Below are 15,936 nucleotides of genomic sequence, written 5' to 3'. Positions count from 1 at the left end.
CCGAACCGGAGGCGGCCCCTCTCCCGTGAAAAGCCCGGTACTGGCAGGAACCAACCCTCTCCAAAGAGGAACCAGAAGTTCTTGCTTTACCCCTGCACTTAGCTGTGGAAACTGGTCACTGTACAACTAACCCACCTGCCCATACAGCATCCATCCTCCCCGACACTGGTATACACTAATAGAAGATGACATGATGATGCTTTTTAATATTGGACTCAAAAGAAACTGGAGACTCAAATGCATTTTTTTACTGCCACAAGGTAGCACGCCATTCAAATGACAAGATAACATGTCATTAAAAAATGTCTAAAATAATTACCACTTTCCTTCAGTTAGATTCTTGATCATAACGTGAAGCTGTCCCCAGAACCTTACATGTTAAGTCTACCTTTTAAAACCAAATTTATTAATGGACAGCACAACTACTAGCACAGCACTTATACCAGCACAGCACTTTTCTCCTTTTCTATTGTTACCATAACTCAGTTGCCCCTTAGCTTATATTTTGCTACATTGAGTAAATTATTCCAGTTTTCTCTTCTATGATAGGATAATGGAGAGAATATCAGCTTTTCTCTGCACATCCTTTTTTGAACACAGGATACACCATGCAGTATTCTAGATTCAGTCAGGCAGTGGCACTAACCTTCTCCCATCTCTACCAAAGATGTATCTTAATTCAAACAGCTGTATCACATAAGACGATCATGAGTTATCAAGCATTGACTTGTACGCAATCCATATCAATCATTTCCAGTTGCTGAGTGACTAACTTACAGACACTGAGATTTTTATTACCCAGTGTTTTCTTACATTTTTTACACCAATCCTGCAACTTCCACTCTTATTTCGGCAGACATCCACTCCTCCTTATCATTTTCCAGGATCATTAATGGAATTACTAAGCAGAAGCCAAATCAACCTATTCCTGGCCCAGTCCAAGCCAACCTTTTCTCACTTAAAGTTTCAGAAATTCTGCTTAGTCCATTGCGTGTAAGCAAGCACCAAATTCAGGTAGCTATTCTGTCAAAAAATACAAAGAACTCTATTGACAAGTATTTTAATTGCTATTAAGAGAAATATTTTTACCTTTATATTAGTGGCACAGCCATGCTCTACCACATACAGATCTGCTCCATCCATGGCTAAGCGTGTCATAGTGTACTTTAAATCATCAGATGTTGGGCACGGCCCAGGGACACAGTTCATCTGAAGAAATAGGAAAAAAAGAAAAAAGACTTAAACGTACATGAGGAGTTTTAGTTTAATGTGTGCTTATCCTTTTATTTATGTTCTGTTTAACAGAGGCCTAAAACTAGAGCAATAAAAAGTTACTTATTCTACACTATCAACATGAGTATGAGATGGGGTGTTTCTATGCTGAGGTTCATTTTCATTAGTGCATGTTTAATTCTTCTGTCCAGCTACATCAGGGGATCCAGTTGGCTCTCCTGGCTTTCACCAGCAAAAGGCAAATCAAGTCTCCTAATAGAGAACATTACAAAAACTGGAACAAAACAAGGAGGATGTCGAGAGATGAAATCCAGGATTCATACTTAATATATGGCAAGCCTCCTTCAGTCTTCGAGTGACCGTATACATGGATTCCAAGAGACAAGCACCAAAAGCAGAATCCACAATGACATGATGGTTAAGTAAGAGACCCATGTTTTAAAAAAAAATTTAAAAAAAGGTGCATGGAAGCTATAAGCTGTCCGCTTAAGTCTCCCACCAAAGCACTGTTTCATCAACAGAGGATATGGGATGAAAAAGTGCCATGGAAATGTGCCAGGAGCACAAGGGCAAGTATGACCTTTGTCTCTTATGGGACACTGGAGTATGTCCTTTGGCTCTGAACTGTCACAGCAGAGGTAAGAAACTAGGCATGACTTCTGCGGATACCGTTTCTCAAAATAATTCATAGAGTACAAAAACATTGTGCATATCCACAGGAAAATCCAGAGAGAATCGCTTTTCTTTCTAGAACGCAATTAGCTATAATTTATCAAAGGGAACATCCAATCTGACTATATACTCCTTGTGTGTGTCTTGATAACTTTAAGGCTGGATTCCTAAACTGTTCGAAAGAACCTGTGCAAATATAGCGAGCAATTAAGACGGATGACAGATTACCTTAGAGTCACAAAAACGACGATCAATTCCATGCTGGCATATTATTACAGATTTTGGCCTTTCCAGTTCAAACTCCCGGCACACCACATGAAATACAAAGGTCTGCCCCCATTCCAGAAGACACGCAAGCTGTAAGCAAATAACACCACATTGTCAAATACCGAAATTTTGCGTACTTACTATTAGACAGAGTACTGCAAGAACATCACCAAAGGCTGGGAGGTGAGCAGGAGTAAAAACAAACAAAAGACCCCACCATAACATTCTGGCTGCACTACCTTGCTTACACATAGTCTATCTCCTGTTACTCAAGATTGATTTTTACTTTTGTGTGTGCCACAATATGCAAGTCTGTAGTTTTTCATGGATAACTCTGTGATGTTAAATAATTTTCTAAATTATTTCTTAATATAAGGAAACAGCTTTTGCTATTACGGTCAACTGAGAATTTCGTTGTAAAGACAGAGCACCCCTTATATTACCTCAAAAAAACCCCTCGAAATACTCTATTACCATTCATGATTTAAATGTCAGACTTCCTTGTATATAAGTAACAAAGTTACATTGAGAAAGCATAGGAGGAAACTGGCTAAACAGAACACTGCCGAATCTCACTGGACCTAGTAATTAGCCTATTGTTGATTTTTATATAGTTAGCTCATTCATAAGGGAAATGATTCATGACTGTCTGTCTCTATTATGAGAAGGAAATGGGTTTTCTTTGGCTAGCCAAAGGAAAGGGCACTTAAAATCAGCAGTAATTTAACCGGAATTTAATATAGGTATGACTGTCCTGCACAAAATCTCTCCTCCTCCCTTTAGTGTTGTCCCTTCACAAATTCTTGCAATACATTGCACTATGGGAGGAAAAAAGCCAATGACCCTGAAACAGCAAATTCAAATTCTGCTCCACAGCAGTGCTGACAAAAGAAGAAGGAAAGAAAGGAGGAAAGAAAGGAGGAAAGAAAGGAGGAAAGAAAGGAGGAAAGAAAGGAGGAAAGAAAGGAGGAAAGAAAGGAGGAAAGAAAGGAGGAAAGAAAAATCCTGTATGAAGCACACAATTGAAAATGGCTTTGTAGGGGAAGAAAATCCTTAAGTTGCATCAAGCATGTAGGACTGTTCTCTAACCTTAGAGTTCCTTGAATCCACTAGGTTTAATTTTGAAGTATAGAGCAGTGGAGTAAATACTATAGCTTATCTAAATCAGTGGTAGCATTTTGGGAAATACCGCCACAAAAGTCTGTATATGTAGCATGAAAACGTATCTGGAGCCTATTCTTTTGATTTACTGAAATTGCTTGTATGCCTTATTTTGATTTTATTTGCTGCAGAAGTCTCCTAATGAAATACGTGTTTAATCCTAGAAATAATGCCAAACTTTAGAGGAATAAGAGGATGTAGAATTGTCTTTAAATAAATAAATAAATAAACAAACCAAACAGTAATTACTACATAGAATTTACGTACTTTTCTCATGTCTCAGAATACACTGACAAAGCAACCTTTTTTAAAGATCTGGCAGCCCACACCAGAAATAATCAAAGTGATCTGCCTATTGTATACTCGGAGCCATTATTATATCTGGAAAAATAAAAGTAACATAAATGGCAAAACTAAAAGGAGTTAGTGCTAAGACTGACCTAAGAAAATCCAACACTGTGAACGCGAACTACATTCCAGTGGGACCAAGCATCAGAATTTATGCAGTGAGCAGCATGACTGAGCTACCAGCTACTCTCCTGCTGAGGCCCGCCCGTACTACACTCCCACAAATCATCTCATTTGTCTCCTACTTCAAAATGTGAATGTGACTTTGTGCATAGCTTTCTATGGAAAGGCAGAACTTCATCTGCAAGCTAAATTCTTGTCAGATGCTCAACTTGATACCCTTACTGCTGGCAGCATCTCTTCATGCAAATGCCTATATATCTCCAAGAACCTTACACCCGAGGGATATCAAATTGCCTTTCAGACTGCAATCACAACTGGATACTTCATTTGTCCTTCCCAGGGGTAACGAACCTGCATCTCCGGAAGTCAGCATCATAAAATAAAAGTAACCTCAGAAGAAGTCACAAACAACTTAGTTAAGTCATCTCAAACTTTTTGAATAGACTTTCCTCTCTCCTCTTTGTCACGTTACCTGGTTTATGGCTGAAGGCATCCCAAAACACCTGCTCTATTTACAGATAAGTAGTATTTACTCTGCAATTAAACCACTTAAAATGCATGTAGATACTGTGGTTGCCTTTCTAATCAGTATTAAAGTACATTAACATACACAGATGTAACATACGAGTGTTTTACATGTAGTGACAACAGTATTCACTACTGATTTGTTCATGCTCTGTTAACATCATCCCTTCAAGTTCTCATGTAACACTAGCCACCCTGTTACACCTACATTTAAGATGAATATCAGATTCAGCTCATTTGGCATCTCCTATCCATTTATAGAAATGGTTAGATTTTCAAACTATAAAATTAAGGTTACTTAAGGCACAGATGCATCCAAATTCAGCTGAGATCATGTGCTTTCCAAAATCCATACTATGCCAGTTTTACAAAAAAGAAGAAAGGTAGTACTTCACAGTGAATAGTTACTAGGTGGTACCTGTGGTGCCGTAACTTTGGCTGTAAGACTTCCAGCCTGCACATCTATCAGCCACGCATATTCTAAAGTATCACTTCCAAGAGGCAGACCTTCTGCTGAAAACATTGCGTGAGCGCGCAACTGCAGACCTGACAGGCTGATGTGACCCTCTCGAAGAACTTCATCCACTGCAGGTCGCTGTTAAGGACAAGTAAGGTAAAGCTAATATTTGCAAAGAACACGTCAACAGAAAGTGCAAAAACTGTGTAGCCAGAGATACTTCATACACATTCATCTTCACCTTTTAAATCCTGTTGACAGCTGGACAGTCCCAAGACTTCTCAGCACTAGCCACGCAACAACATATATGCAAATCTTACAGGGGGAGAGGGAAGTTTATCTAACCCAGGTTTGTTTTAAATTTTAGCAACCGTCACCAACCTTCCCTTGGTGAACTCCAACACAGTGACATCTAAACACCATCTGTTAAACATTACAGCAATAAAATATAAACAAAGAATGGAAGAGCATGTTTAACAATGGAAGTGATCAAGAGGTTAAAAAACATGACTTATGAAGGTTTGCTACTGTCAGAAAGCTGACACGTTATAAAAAAATAAATTTAAACCCAAACAACAAATATCAGAGGTTATCCTCTAAGTTGCACTTTTCACCGAAATATTTCTTGGCTACCTAAAGCAAAGCTACTTGTTCGCAGATATGAAAATTCAGATGGAATACTTTTGAAGAGAGTATTACTCCACCGGCCAAAGAAGAAACTGAAAAGATAAAACCAGCACACAGGCATACACTAGAAGCTTGTGACTGCATGGACTTAACCTGTGGAACAAAGCCAGCAAGTCAACAGGAAAACTTCTCTTTTATTCAGTTTTTTCAACTTGTTATCTTGCCTGGTTTGTTTTCCACTGTCAGCAAACCCTTTGGAGTTGCTTAATGGAAGAAAAACATGCCCTACTCTTTTGATATCACTGGCGACCTATGTCTCTGCTCAGAAGATATTTCAAAACAATATGAATAGGAAACATGAAGAAACGATACTTGCGCAGCTAGGCAGAAGGACAATTCCCTTTCTATATACATTAGTACTATGAACTTCTCACTTTAAGGTTGAACTGGGAAGAATCAAACAGCATTTTTGAGATACGTAATATGAATAAAGGGTCCATTTTTTTGTTTAAACCCAAAATATTGTTTCCAACATTAAATAGCAAGAATTAATACAGAGTCAAACACTAGGTAATAGTAACACATTTAACGGATCAAAACTTTCTTCCCAATATTTTCAAAAAAATGCCACCCTGCATGTTTATCATTTCAACCAACAGAAATTCCCAGGCAGAAGTCTTATTTGTCTGAGTTAATGTTTCTGAATTAAAATAAATCCAACCAAAAAGAACATATAAAACCTAAGGCAAAATATGTAACCACAGCATTACTAAGTCTAAACAGTAAGAATACTGAAAAAAAGTCACGCAATAAGTCTCAGGGCTGTAAAATTAAATCATAAAATACCCAAAATCCAAAAATTTAATGTTTTGCCTGCAACCTCATTTCTGTTTTCTTGTACATATGAATTGCAATACAATAATTAAGTTACAGGTTTAAACAACGTTTAAGGGTCTCATTCAGTGCACAAAATAGATTGTGTTCTTAAATAAGCAGCTATTCAAATGCTTGGATTCCTCATAAGATAAACAAAACAACAAAAAAAATCACCACAAAAACTAAGATAGAAAAACCTTCCAGCAGATTTGGATACCATAACTGGAAATTCATAGGATGCAATTCTGCATTACATAAAGGTATGTTCCAGGTGTAATTGTCATCAGCTTCAACTGCACCTTCCGACACCTTCATTCAATTGAAAAACAAGCCCTACAATCCGGATACTTAGCTCCTGACAAAAGCTATGAAGAAAACAGAATTTTGTCTGCCACCAGGCTGTCAGTACCTCCAATTTCTACAGCTCTATCAAAAGACAGCTCTATTAATCCCATATTGCTTATGCATCTGCAATTCCTGCGACTTCACACCACCGCTTTCTTCAGATTGCTGCTAAAGACAATTGCAGTGTTGCAACCAAAAAACAAGATGTCTAGACTCTACATTCTCATCGGGGATTTCTTCTTTACTAATCAGAGGTTGACAGAATCACATCTCAAAAATATGAGGGCTAACGTGGAACCTCGTAAGATGTCATTTAACTTTCTGCCATCAAGCAAGTTCATTATTTCTTCCAATTCCTTTATCTATTAGTCAGTCTACAGTCAGTGGTTATACTTGAGATACTTTTGTGCTTGTGGCACACTGGATCCAAATTTGGAAAAGACTAAACAAGCATCAACCAACTCCTTTCATTGGCTTACTGACATAAGAGTAACAAAAATAGAGTGACATGCATCTTCATTTATACAGTATTCCAGTTTCCAAACACCGGAGCGTGCATAAGAAAAATAGTTTAAATTTTATTTCATACAGGCCATTGGCAGAAATGTATTTCAAGACACAGGGACTGAAAACAATATAATATGTAAGGCACAGTCCAAGTATCATAGTGGTTTTAATGCAACTAATGTGCGCATAAACAGGATACGAACTCCAACTATTCACTAACCTGCACTGAATCAGGACAAAGTCTTGTGTTAACAAATTTCAGCCTGAACTCCTCACTGAGCTAAATTCATCCACATGGGCAACTTTTGCAAGTTTACTAAAATCAAAGTAGTATACAGCTAGCTGACAAGCCACAAACAACATTTAACTTTGTCTCATTAAGTACTTTCTGAAGTATGGCTCATGACTCCCCCACCAGAGGAAGACTGTAGGTCATAACCATATCTTGACCATAAGATACAGATCCAGCTGTGTGATTTAGTCTAATAAAAGTCGTAGAGAATATGTGAAAGATGCAGTTATTCTATTTACTAACACGTTTAGTTTTAAAACGATATGCTTAAAAAAGTGGAACACATTCAGCCACTGCACAAAATTTACGTGTCAGTTTTTACAGTATCTTTTAAAACCAAATTGTTTAAAAATAATAAAAAACCCAAACCACCACACAAAACAAACAAACAAAAAAACCCCACACACAAACCAGAGATCACTCAGTGGTTCTAAGACCAGTCTGAATATTACTCTGTTTCCTAGAGAACCTTCTCCAGAAAGATTTTAAGCAAAATTAAGAAAATACAGTCTTTTCTTTTGTTCATTTCACTAAAATGCAAACTGGACAGAAATAAAAGATCGTACAAAAATATGCATCAGGTTTTTCTTTAATACCTCTTATGATTCATAAGCCTTAATAAACCTGGTATATGTACAACAGGAAAGCTCCTAACAAAGAATTCAATTTTAAGATCATCACAACTTCCACAATATAAACACACAAGCAAACACGTAAAAAACAGCTTACTACCTGATAGTTGTCATTCAGAAACAAATTCACTGGAGACAGCACAAGTTGAAGCATTGTTTCTCTAAACCCTTTCTTCATCTCAAAACACAACCTTTCCAAGAAAGCTGTAGGGCACTCAGGACCATCTGGACTGCAATGCTAAAATAAAAATTAAACACATCTGTCTCAGAAACTGAAAACACACAACACGGTTGAAATTGTACGATTAGAAGCAAACCTGTGAGCAGAAAATATGCTAATTTTCCTCCAAGTGGATACTCAAAAAGAAGCCTTTGCAACTTCAAAAACCTTTTGACAATTACATAAACAGCAATTCAAACCCATTTGCGTGAACCCAATTTTTTATCTGGATTCTTTCTGAATTCCTGGGGATCCCTCAGAATGCAGCTGCACAGAGCAGAAAGCACCGTTAGAAGACAGTTTTGCTAATTAGCAGAAAAATCATAATGGTCAATCAAAAACATTATCACTGAAGTGATAATATTTTAAAATCAAGTTCACTGAATAAAAATCATATAAAAAATTATTCAGTTCTGCCTCCCAGATAAGCAAAACAAATCATGCTCAAATTGGTTTAGATAGCCACAATTTTAGTAGAGAGTATACACACACTTCGGTAAGCACTACCCTAACTTCATGTTCCAGGAAGTTAAATTTAACTCCAGATTATGAAAGAAGGAGGAAAAAAAAATTATATGAAACAAAATATTTTAAGATTCTAAAGTACTTACCACTGGTAATCGCCCGTGCACTTTGTACAAATTAACAAGCACAGTGATATCCCATGGGCGTAAAGTAAGAGGGTGAACTGGCTTGACTGAACTTTCATTTTCTTTTTTGTCATTTTCCACTCCAACGGCTGTCCATCCAGAGCTTGAAGATGTTGACAGTGACAAAACAGGGCTTGAAATAACTTCTTCAAAATCCGTGTACATGTCATCTTCCCCAAAATAATTTTCCTAGGAAAAGGAATTGTTATGACCACATGGAAAACAAATTAAAAACATATAGGCAATGTAATGAAATACAAATCCAACATTTTCCTGTATGTTAGCCCTCTCTAAAATAAGGGGTACAGTTACAACCTATAGCTGAAGAAACATACATACTTTTTTGAAAAATGTATATGTTAAGTGAGCAAATTTAGGCCACGTGCTTTGCAGGAAAAGAAAGGGCTCTCAGTAGTTCTCAGAGAAGTACCAGTATTCTAGATGCACGCAATGCAAATAACTATTTGGAAGTACTACTACTGACATTTTAAACAGATCTTGTGCTTTTAAAGATAGATAACTTCGAGAGTAAGAACACAAAACATCCTGCAGGAAGTCACTCTCATCCAACATTGTGAAACTTGTTATCAGCATATTTCAAAGTCTTAAACGTGCTTCTAAAATATTAGTTCATAAACATTTCTCCCCTTGGGTCTAAAACCCACCTTGTTTCTAAGCCAATCCCCCTCAATTATCTAAGACCAAAGTAGCTTTGCCAAATTCTACAGGGAAACAGAAAATCCATCACTAATTAATAAAAAAAAAAAAATCAGCTTCCTGTGTTTTATTTAAGTGCATCACAATCAGACTTCTGATAATTTGTCACCTCCTTCCCCCCCTTAAAAAAGGCTAGACTCTCAAGAAGAATTTTCTGAATGATGCAGGTTATATTTTCTTGTTAATTCAGTATGTGGGAAATGTTGGGGACTAAGCATTCAATGGAGCAAAATCCTTTCTGACCAAAGAGGTTACAACACAGACACAAACGTTGCTCCCTCATTCGTTCTTAGAAAGTAATTCAGTCTCTCATGTTGACAGAAATATTCCAACTATTACAAACTCCACTGGTGATTTGTGAGATGCAGACCATTGAATACTAGAATGCAGATTATACTGAAACAGATTTGAATCTTATGATGTTTCTTGCTCCCCTCCTTCCCTTTTCTGTGCCTCATTTGCCTTCCAAAACTTCTTTGTTCTTTTGTAAGCGCAAGTCTGCAGTGCAAGCAAGCAAAGAGGAAGTGTGCAACAGAAAGAAAGCAAGCAACTGCAAGGTACCCATGTCCTTGAAAAAGGTCTGCAGAAAAGGCAGGCTCGTTATTGGCCTTGAGATAATGACTCCTGCGGACATGTAATTTTACCACCTTGTACTGAGTCTCTGAAGTATTTTTGCTTTTATCATGTACGAATTAAGCACTGCTCTGTGGCCAAACCAAAAAACCCTCAAAAGTTAAGCAAAGCTAATCTGCTTTGATTTTTAGCAAAGGGAAATGATAAAGGTCGATGTTACGATAGACCTTGAAATATTGTTTTTAAGGCAGACCCAGCAGAGGGTGCTAAGAACTCCAGTAACTTACTCCTGGTACCTTCTGCTGGGGACGCAAGGACCTATAAATCATTCACTCCCAGCCAGTAAGCCCTTCAGTAAGAAACACAGTGCACTACACCAAAAAATTACCTCCCAAGAATAGAAGGCTTAACAAAACTGCATTAACAACTCACGTCCAGGAATCTCTCCCGCATGTATTAAAAAAGATCAATGAAAACAAACTGAAAACAACAATTCAACCACAAGTCAGGAAAACAAGCATTAAAAAACCCCCTAGAAATCTATTAAGAGATGCTGCCAGCACAGCTGGACAAAAAGATGTAAACACAGTTGCAAAAATACTAAAAAGAACAATAAATGCGCATTTTCAAAATTGAGGTATTCATCTAAACTTTCTCTTGAGATTTAGAAGATAAAAGCTAGATTTAATCGGATAAATCTGCACCTAAAAAAATTAAATCATCATCATCATCATAGAATCAAGGGATCTAACGTAGCACTGTTTACATATACCTCCAGAGGCCAAGAACACTGAAGAAGTGCTGCTTTGCTTGGAAAGAGAGAACCAACCGTCTCATGAATTTATGGGCTCCAAAAGAGGAACTTAATAAACAATTCAAACATGGGTGCATTTCCTCTGTATCAGAAGAAATTAAGTCTTCAAGACGCAATACTGCCCTAATTTTAATCCTATTTACTTTAGTGGCAACATGAAAAAATAATGAGCATATTTGCAAGTCCTATACGCTACAAAAACTTAACATTTTCTGCTATTCATTGCTTACATGCAATACCTTATATAAATTCATGAAAATGACTGTTTCAGTATGAATCCTGATACTGATCACCTGTCTCAGAAAATTCCTCGTCCTCTGACCCAAAATGAAAGCCTCCAGAAGCATTAGCCTATGCAGATCTAGGCTAAGGTAAAACAGGCCTTTAAAACAAGCAAACAAAACAAACAAAAAAAAAAACCACCACAAGAACCAACCAAAACCCAAGCCTTTCACTGTTAGTCAAATAGAAGCGACATGTTCAATCGCCTCTGCTTCTGTCACAACAAGGCAGGGTCAGGGAAGTAGGAAGAAATTAAACTGCTTCTAACCACCCTGATGATCAGTAATGGATGAGGACACAACATAAGCAACACAACCAAACGTTTTAAAGCATAGTAGATTAACATCAAGAAAAGGATGAAAAATTCTTCTTCGCTATTGACTGAAGTAGCTTTTTAAATTAAACTTATTCTCGTGCCCTTCCCCCTTCCCCTCCATGATCCTAACTCCAGGAATTTCACAGAATCTAATTAAAGCAAAAACAAACAAACAAACAGGACACACTGTAGAACTTAAGATGCACTAAAAACATGGGTTCTGATATATCTTTGCATAAAAGTGGTTGTTAATATAAACTCTAGTCATAATCATGGATTTTTTATTTTTTTTTTTTACTACTGCAAAAGTCAACAAAGAAATTTTCTGCACATGAAGTCCAGAGCATATACTATTCCTTGAAAGGAAAATTATGCTGATGTGGGTCTACGTATATCTATTGGAAGTCTTTTCATAAGCCTATGCCAACTGAATTCATCCCAGCCATGCCATATCACCGAACGAAGTCATTCCAAACTAGTACTTACAAGAAGTTTTCATCTAAATTCATGTATTCTGCGGAATTCTAATTTTCCATTTCAAACAAATTATTTCCCCTTCCTACTTGTGGCCATCCATAAATTTTTTATGGTTGTGTTCCTATGCCTACCTTTATGGACAGAAAGGCTTTGAGCAGGGGTCCATACAGGGTTATCTGGGAATCTGGGGAGAGTTCCAGTTCCACATGGAGCTTATCCGGGGGCAGCTCTGAGGGGTCGAGGGGAAGGCGGGTTGATGCTGAGGGAGATGAAATCACACTGTCGGCTGTTTTCTGCGATGGCCTTAGCACAGATAACATTGTTTCTTCCATTTCTGACACTTTGGAGCAAAATAAAGAAGAAAACAGATTTTGGTTCCAAGTTAGGCTTCTGACAGACAAAATTCTGCAAATATGAACGTGTATTAAATATACAACTTTTTGCAGCTTTCTAATTTGGACTGTATAATTATGTTAATATGTCTATGCTACAGAACTGGTTTCTCATATCTAGTAACTATGGGAGGACAGGAAAACATAGAATATTGTAGTCAATGTTAATTACTCCTGAGAAAATCAACCCTTCAAGTTCTGAAAAAAAATTCAATTTATTTATCTTGCTTTTTAAGTTAAACAAAGACATGCTTTCATTTCAGTGTAGCAGATTTCCCACAACCACACAGCCACTGCAGAATAAACAAAAGTGAATAAACAGGAAAACTGCAAAAGTTATATTAAAAACCTATTCTGAACCGGTAGCTCTGTAGGCCACAATTCCCTCTCAAACAACTCAATTACTCTAGTCACAAAACAGTTTGGGAATTCAAATCTTATTTCCTACCCCTTCTTTTTATTTGGAGTTAGGGAGAAGAACGCGCTTTGTCTTTTTTAAGTGAGGAAAGGCGACGAGAAGGAAGGGAGTAACTGGAAGTGCTTTGGGGATGTAAAATGATTGCTGGGAAGTACAGAACTCTATGGGAAAACCATATAAAATCGATGCTCCAGGTGGAGTAAGATTTCAGGTACCGGTTTGACTGGAAGAACTGGCAAATAAAGAACTACAGTGAATATACACCTGTAGCCAGCAAACCTTCAAGGCTTTAACGTACCGTTATTGTCTACAATGCTTGCTCAGTGCTTGCATTATATTATGTGTTATAAATTAGCTAAATGCCGCAGTGAGATGACCACTTTTTTGGAAGCTGCATCTGTTGTTATGCAACATATTTGTTTCTCAGAGACTTAGAGAGTTCTATCGATCGACTCAAAAGAAAATACAGATGTTGCTACTGTAACAAACACATTCTATCAGCATCACAGATTAGAAGTGAGCTGGACTGTGCTGGATTATTCATTGAAGGAAGCTGCAGATAAAATTACCTGTGTATGTACAAACTTTCAAATGCAGGTTCAATTGCTATGATTACGAGTAAATGTTTTCAAATTTGAAGCATGCAAATTTGACACAAGGTGACAGAGTCTCACAAGAGCACTTAATGAACATCTGCAAGATGCATCTTACTTTTTCTGCTTCGTCCTCTAAAATTTGAGTTCTTTTAGATTTGAATTGTTGGAACTCAAACCCTAAAAACCCTATCCAACATGTCTTCTAACACCTGCTGATTGAGGCCCATTCAAATTAGCCCTCATTATTCTTCTAATACCTCTCCTTCATCGGTTCTGCTTCCACCATCTCAACCTGCAAGACTTTTATGTAACCCCCTAACTTCCTGCGTACCTCCCTCTGCATTCAAAATAACTTACTTTTATCTGTGTGTTTAAGTATTTTATAACTTTTCTCGCAAGCACATACTTACAGAATATTTCTTATTTAGAAATATTGTGTAGACATTTAAAATTTAAAAATTCTCATTTAGAAATTAGTGTTACACTGACCAGTCTAACACTTGTATCTGACGGCCACGGTTTACTTCAACAGTGCTAGCTACAATGAAATCTCAGCTTCATATGCATAAAAGTAAGACAATGTTATTACATCTCATATATAGTGTATTTAAACATGTAAATCGTAAGACAGCATCACAACATTCAAAGGAAAAAAGCTTCGAAAGGCTAAACAACATGATACTGCCAAAAATATCGTACTTCATATTTAATATACCAAGTGTTATGCAGCAACCCATTTAAGAGATCCACTTTGTTAAGGACAAGGAGAAATGAACTACAGACAGTATCCTCTTTTTACACAGGGAACTGGGACACTTTCTGAAATTTTGCATCGCGAGATGTTGTCAGGTTTTAAATTAAACCTGGTGCATTCTAAAGATTAGCATTCTCCCATGTGACATAAAATAGTAGTTCAGTTCAAAATTCGTTTCTGCAAATTTAAGCAGTTTGATCCAACAAAGTCATAGCAGTTCCTGAAATGAAACATGCTAACAAGAAGAAAAGTAGTGACACTTACAGGATTGTTTTAACTGCTCATCTGCCTTTTGAGGATAAATTGGGTGCCATGAGTAGTCAATTGTAAACACAACGCTTGGGACTGTCCAGCATTCAACCCATCCAGCCCTTTCAAAAAGAAACATCACACTTTTATTTGAAGTACAATAGTTTCATTAAATATTTTCCATTAACATATGATGTTGCTTTCATCACAAACAAAATAAGTAAATGTGAAGAGCCAATACAAAGACATAAATATATATCACAATAAAACTCACTCTTCTTGAGTAATGTTCCTCCATTTGGGTTTGCCTGTTTTCTGACCACTTTGACATTCAGCAGAAATACAAGATTCAGGACTTATTTTATTAGGCTGACAATCTTTCACCAACATAAAAAGGGAATATTTACTCGGATGACAATCTGGTAGATACAAATGAAGATCAACATCTTCTCCCTAAAATCAAACATTAGTTAACAGAAAAGTTAATTTACATTCACTTTATGCATAATGCTCATGCTATTCACATGTTCATATGCGCCATCATCTTCACTTTACGGGCAAAGTGAGGAAAGAAACCTCAGTTTTCACATGTGGTTGCTGACCACAGCTCCCACCAATTTCTAGTCCAATCCCAAGAGTTCTGTAGTTCTGAACAGTTACAGGTCTAGTAACTTGCACATAACACACCATAGCAATCTGTAAAACACAGGGACGTGGCTTTTAATGATTCCAGTTCTTCCGTTGTCCAAGCCATACTGCAAAAATTAAGTGACTGGCCCAAGGCTACCCTACATCTCAACTAAACCATACTTTTTAAAAAAAAATTAGATACAACATTGCTTTCTTTGCTATCAAATTATACAAAATTACCAACATCACCATCAGCTGTTTTTTTATTTTTAGTAGCAGTATACTGCTTCTATTTTATGGAAGACAAGTAGTACAGTCTTTCAAAGAATTAGCTGCATCTGTTAAAAACACTTTAGCATAATTACTTATTCTACAGAAACTCTTAAATATCTGGAATATCGCTTTCCAAAATGGTTTGGGGTACCCATTCCAGTATTTGACTTTCATCTTTGAACTTACATTAGATTTTCATATTTTGTAAATAAATGGGAACAGACTTCCAAGTGATAAAACACTTACATAGACACACACAGTCTAAGTATATATAGTAAATACACACACTGAATGTGTGTATGTATGTATGAAGCATATGTGTATATATATATTTTTAAATATATTTTTATTTTTGTGTGTGTGTACATATGTATATATAAATTAAACAGCCTATGATTGGATGCTTCATATAAGCAACAGAAGCCATTTACCTCTGGGTTACTTAAAGAAAAATTCTAGGAACCGGAAGCGAAAGAGAGTACTTTTCTTTCAGGAAGGAGTTTATTCAAA

At 36.9% G+C, this 15,936-nt stretch overlaps 1 protein-coding gene across 1 annotated transcript in view; it reads right to left on the bottom strand.

Moving 5' to 3' along the window:
• The window catches only part of KIAA1109 (KIAA1109 ortholog), a 123,600-nt gene that overhangs the window by 78,914 nt on the left and 28,750 nt on the right, over positions 1-15,936 (bottom strand). Inside the window, exons 16-23 of the mRNA XM_009334926.1 lie at positions 14,798-14,976; positions 14,539-14,645; positions 12,246-12,454; positions 8,897-9,124; positions 8,166-8,303; positions 4,748-4,924; positions 2,134-2,262; positions 1,090-1,209 (exon numbers count right to left, since the gene is read on the bottom strand). Of these exons, the coding sequence (XP_009333201.1) occupies positions 1,090-1,209; positions 2,134-2,262; positions 4,748-4,924; positions 8,166-8,303; positions 8,897-9,124; positions 12,246-12,454; positions 14,539-14,645; positions 14,798-14,976 (1,287 nt within the window). The remainder of the gene's footprint in view (positions 1-1,089; positions 1,210-2,133; positions 2,263-4,747; positions 4,925-8,165; positions 8,304-8,896; positions 9,125-12,245; positions 12,455-14,538; positions 14,646-14,797; positions 14,977-15,936) is intronic.

This window comes from Pygoscelis adeliae, unplaced genomic scaffold (assembly GCF_000699105.1).
Source record: "Pygoscelis adeliae isolate BGI_AS28 unplaced genomic scaffold, ASM69910v1 Scaffold31, whole genome shotgun sequence".
Classification (NCBI taxonomy): Eukaryota; Metazoa; Chordata; class Aves; order Sphenisciformes; family Spheniscidae; genus Pygoscelis; species Pygoscelis adeliae.
The sequence above is the reverse complement of the archived record's forward strand: the minus strand, read 5'-3'. Positions and strand labels throughout refer to the sequence as shown.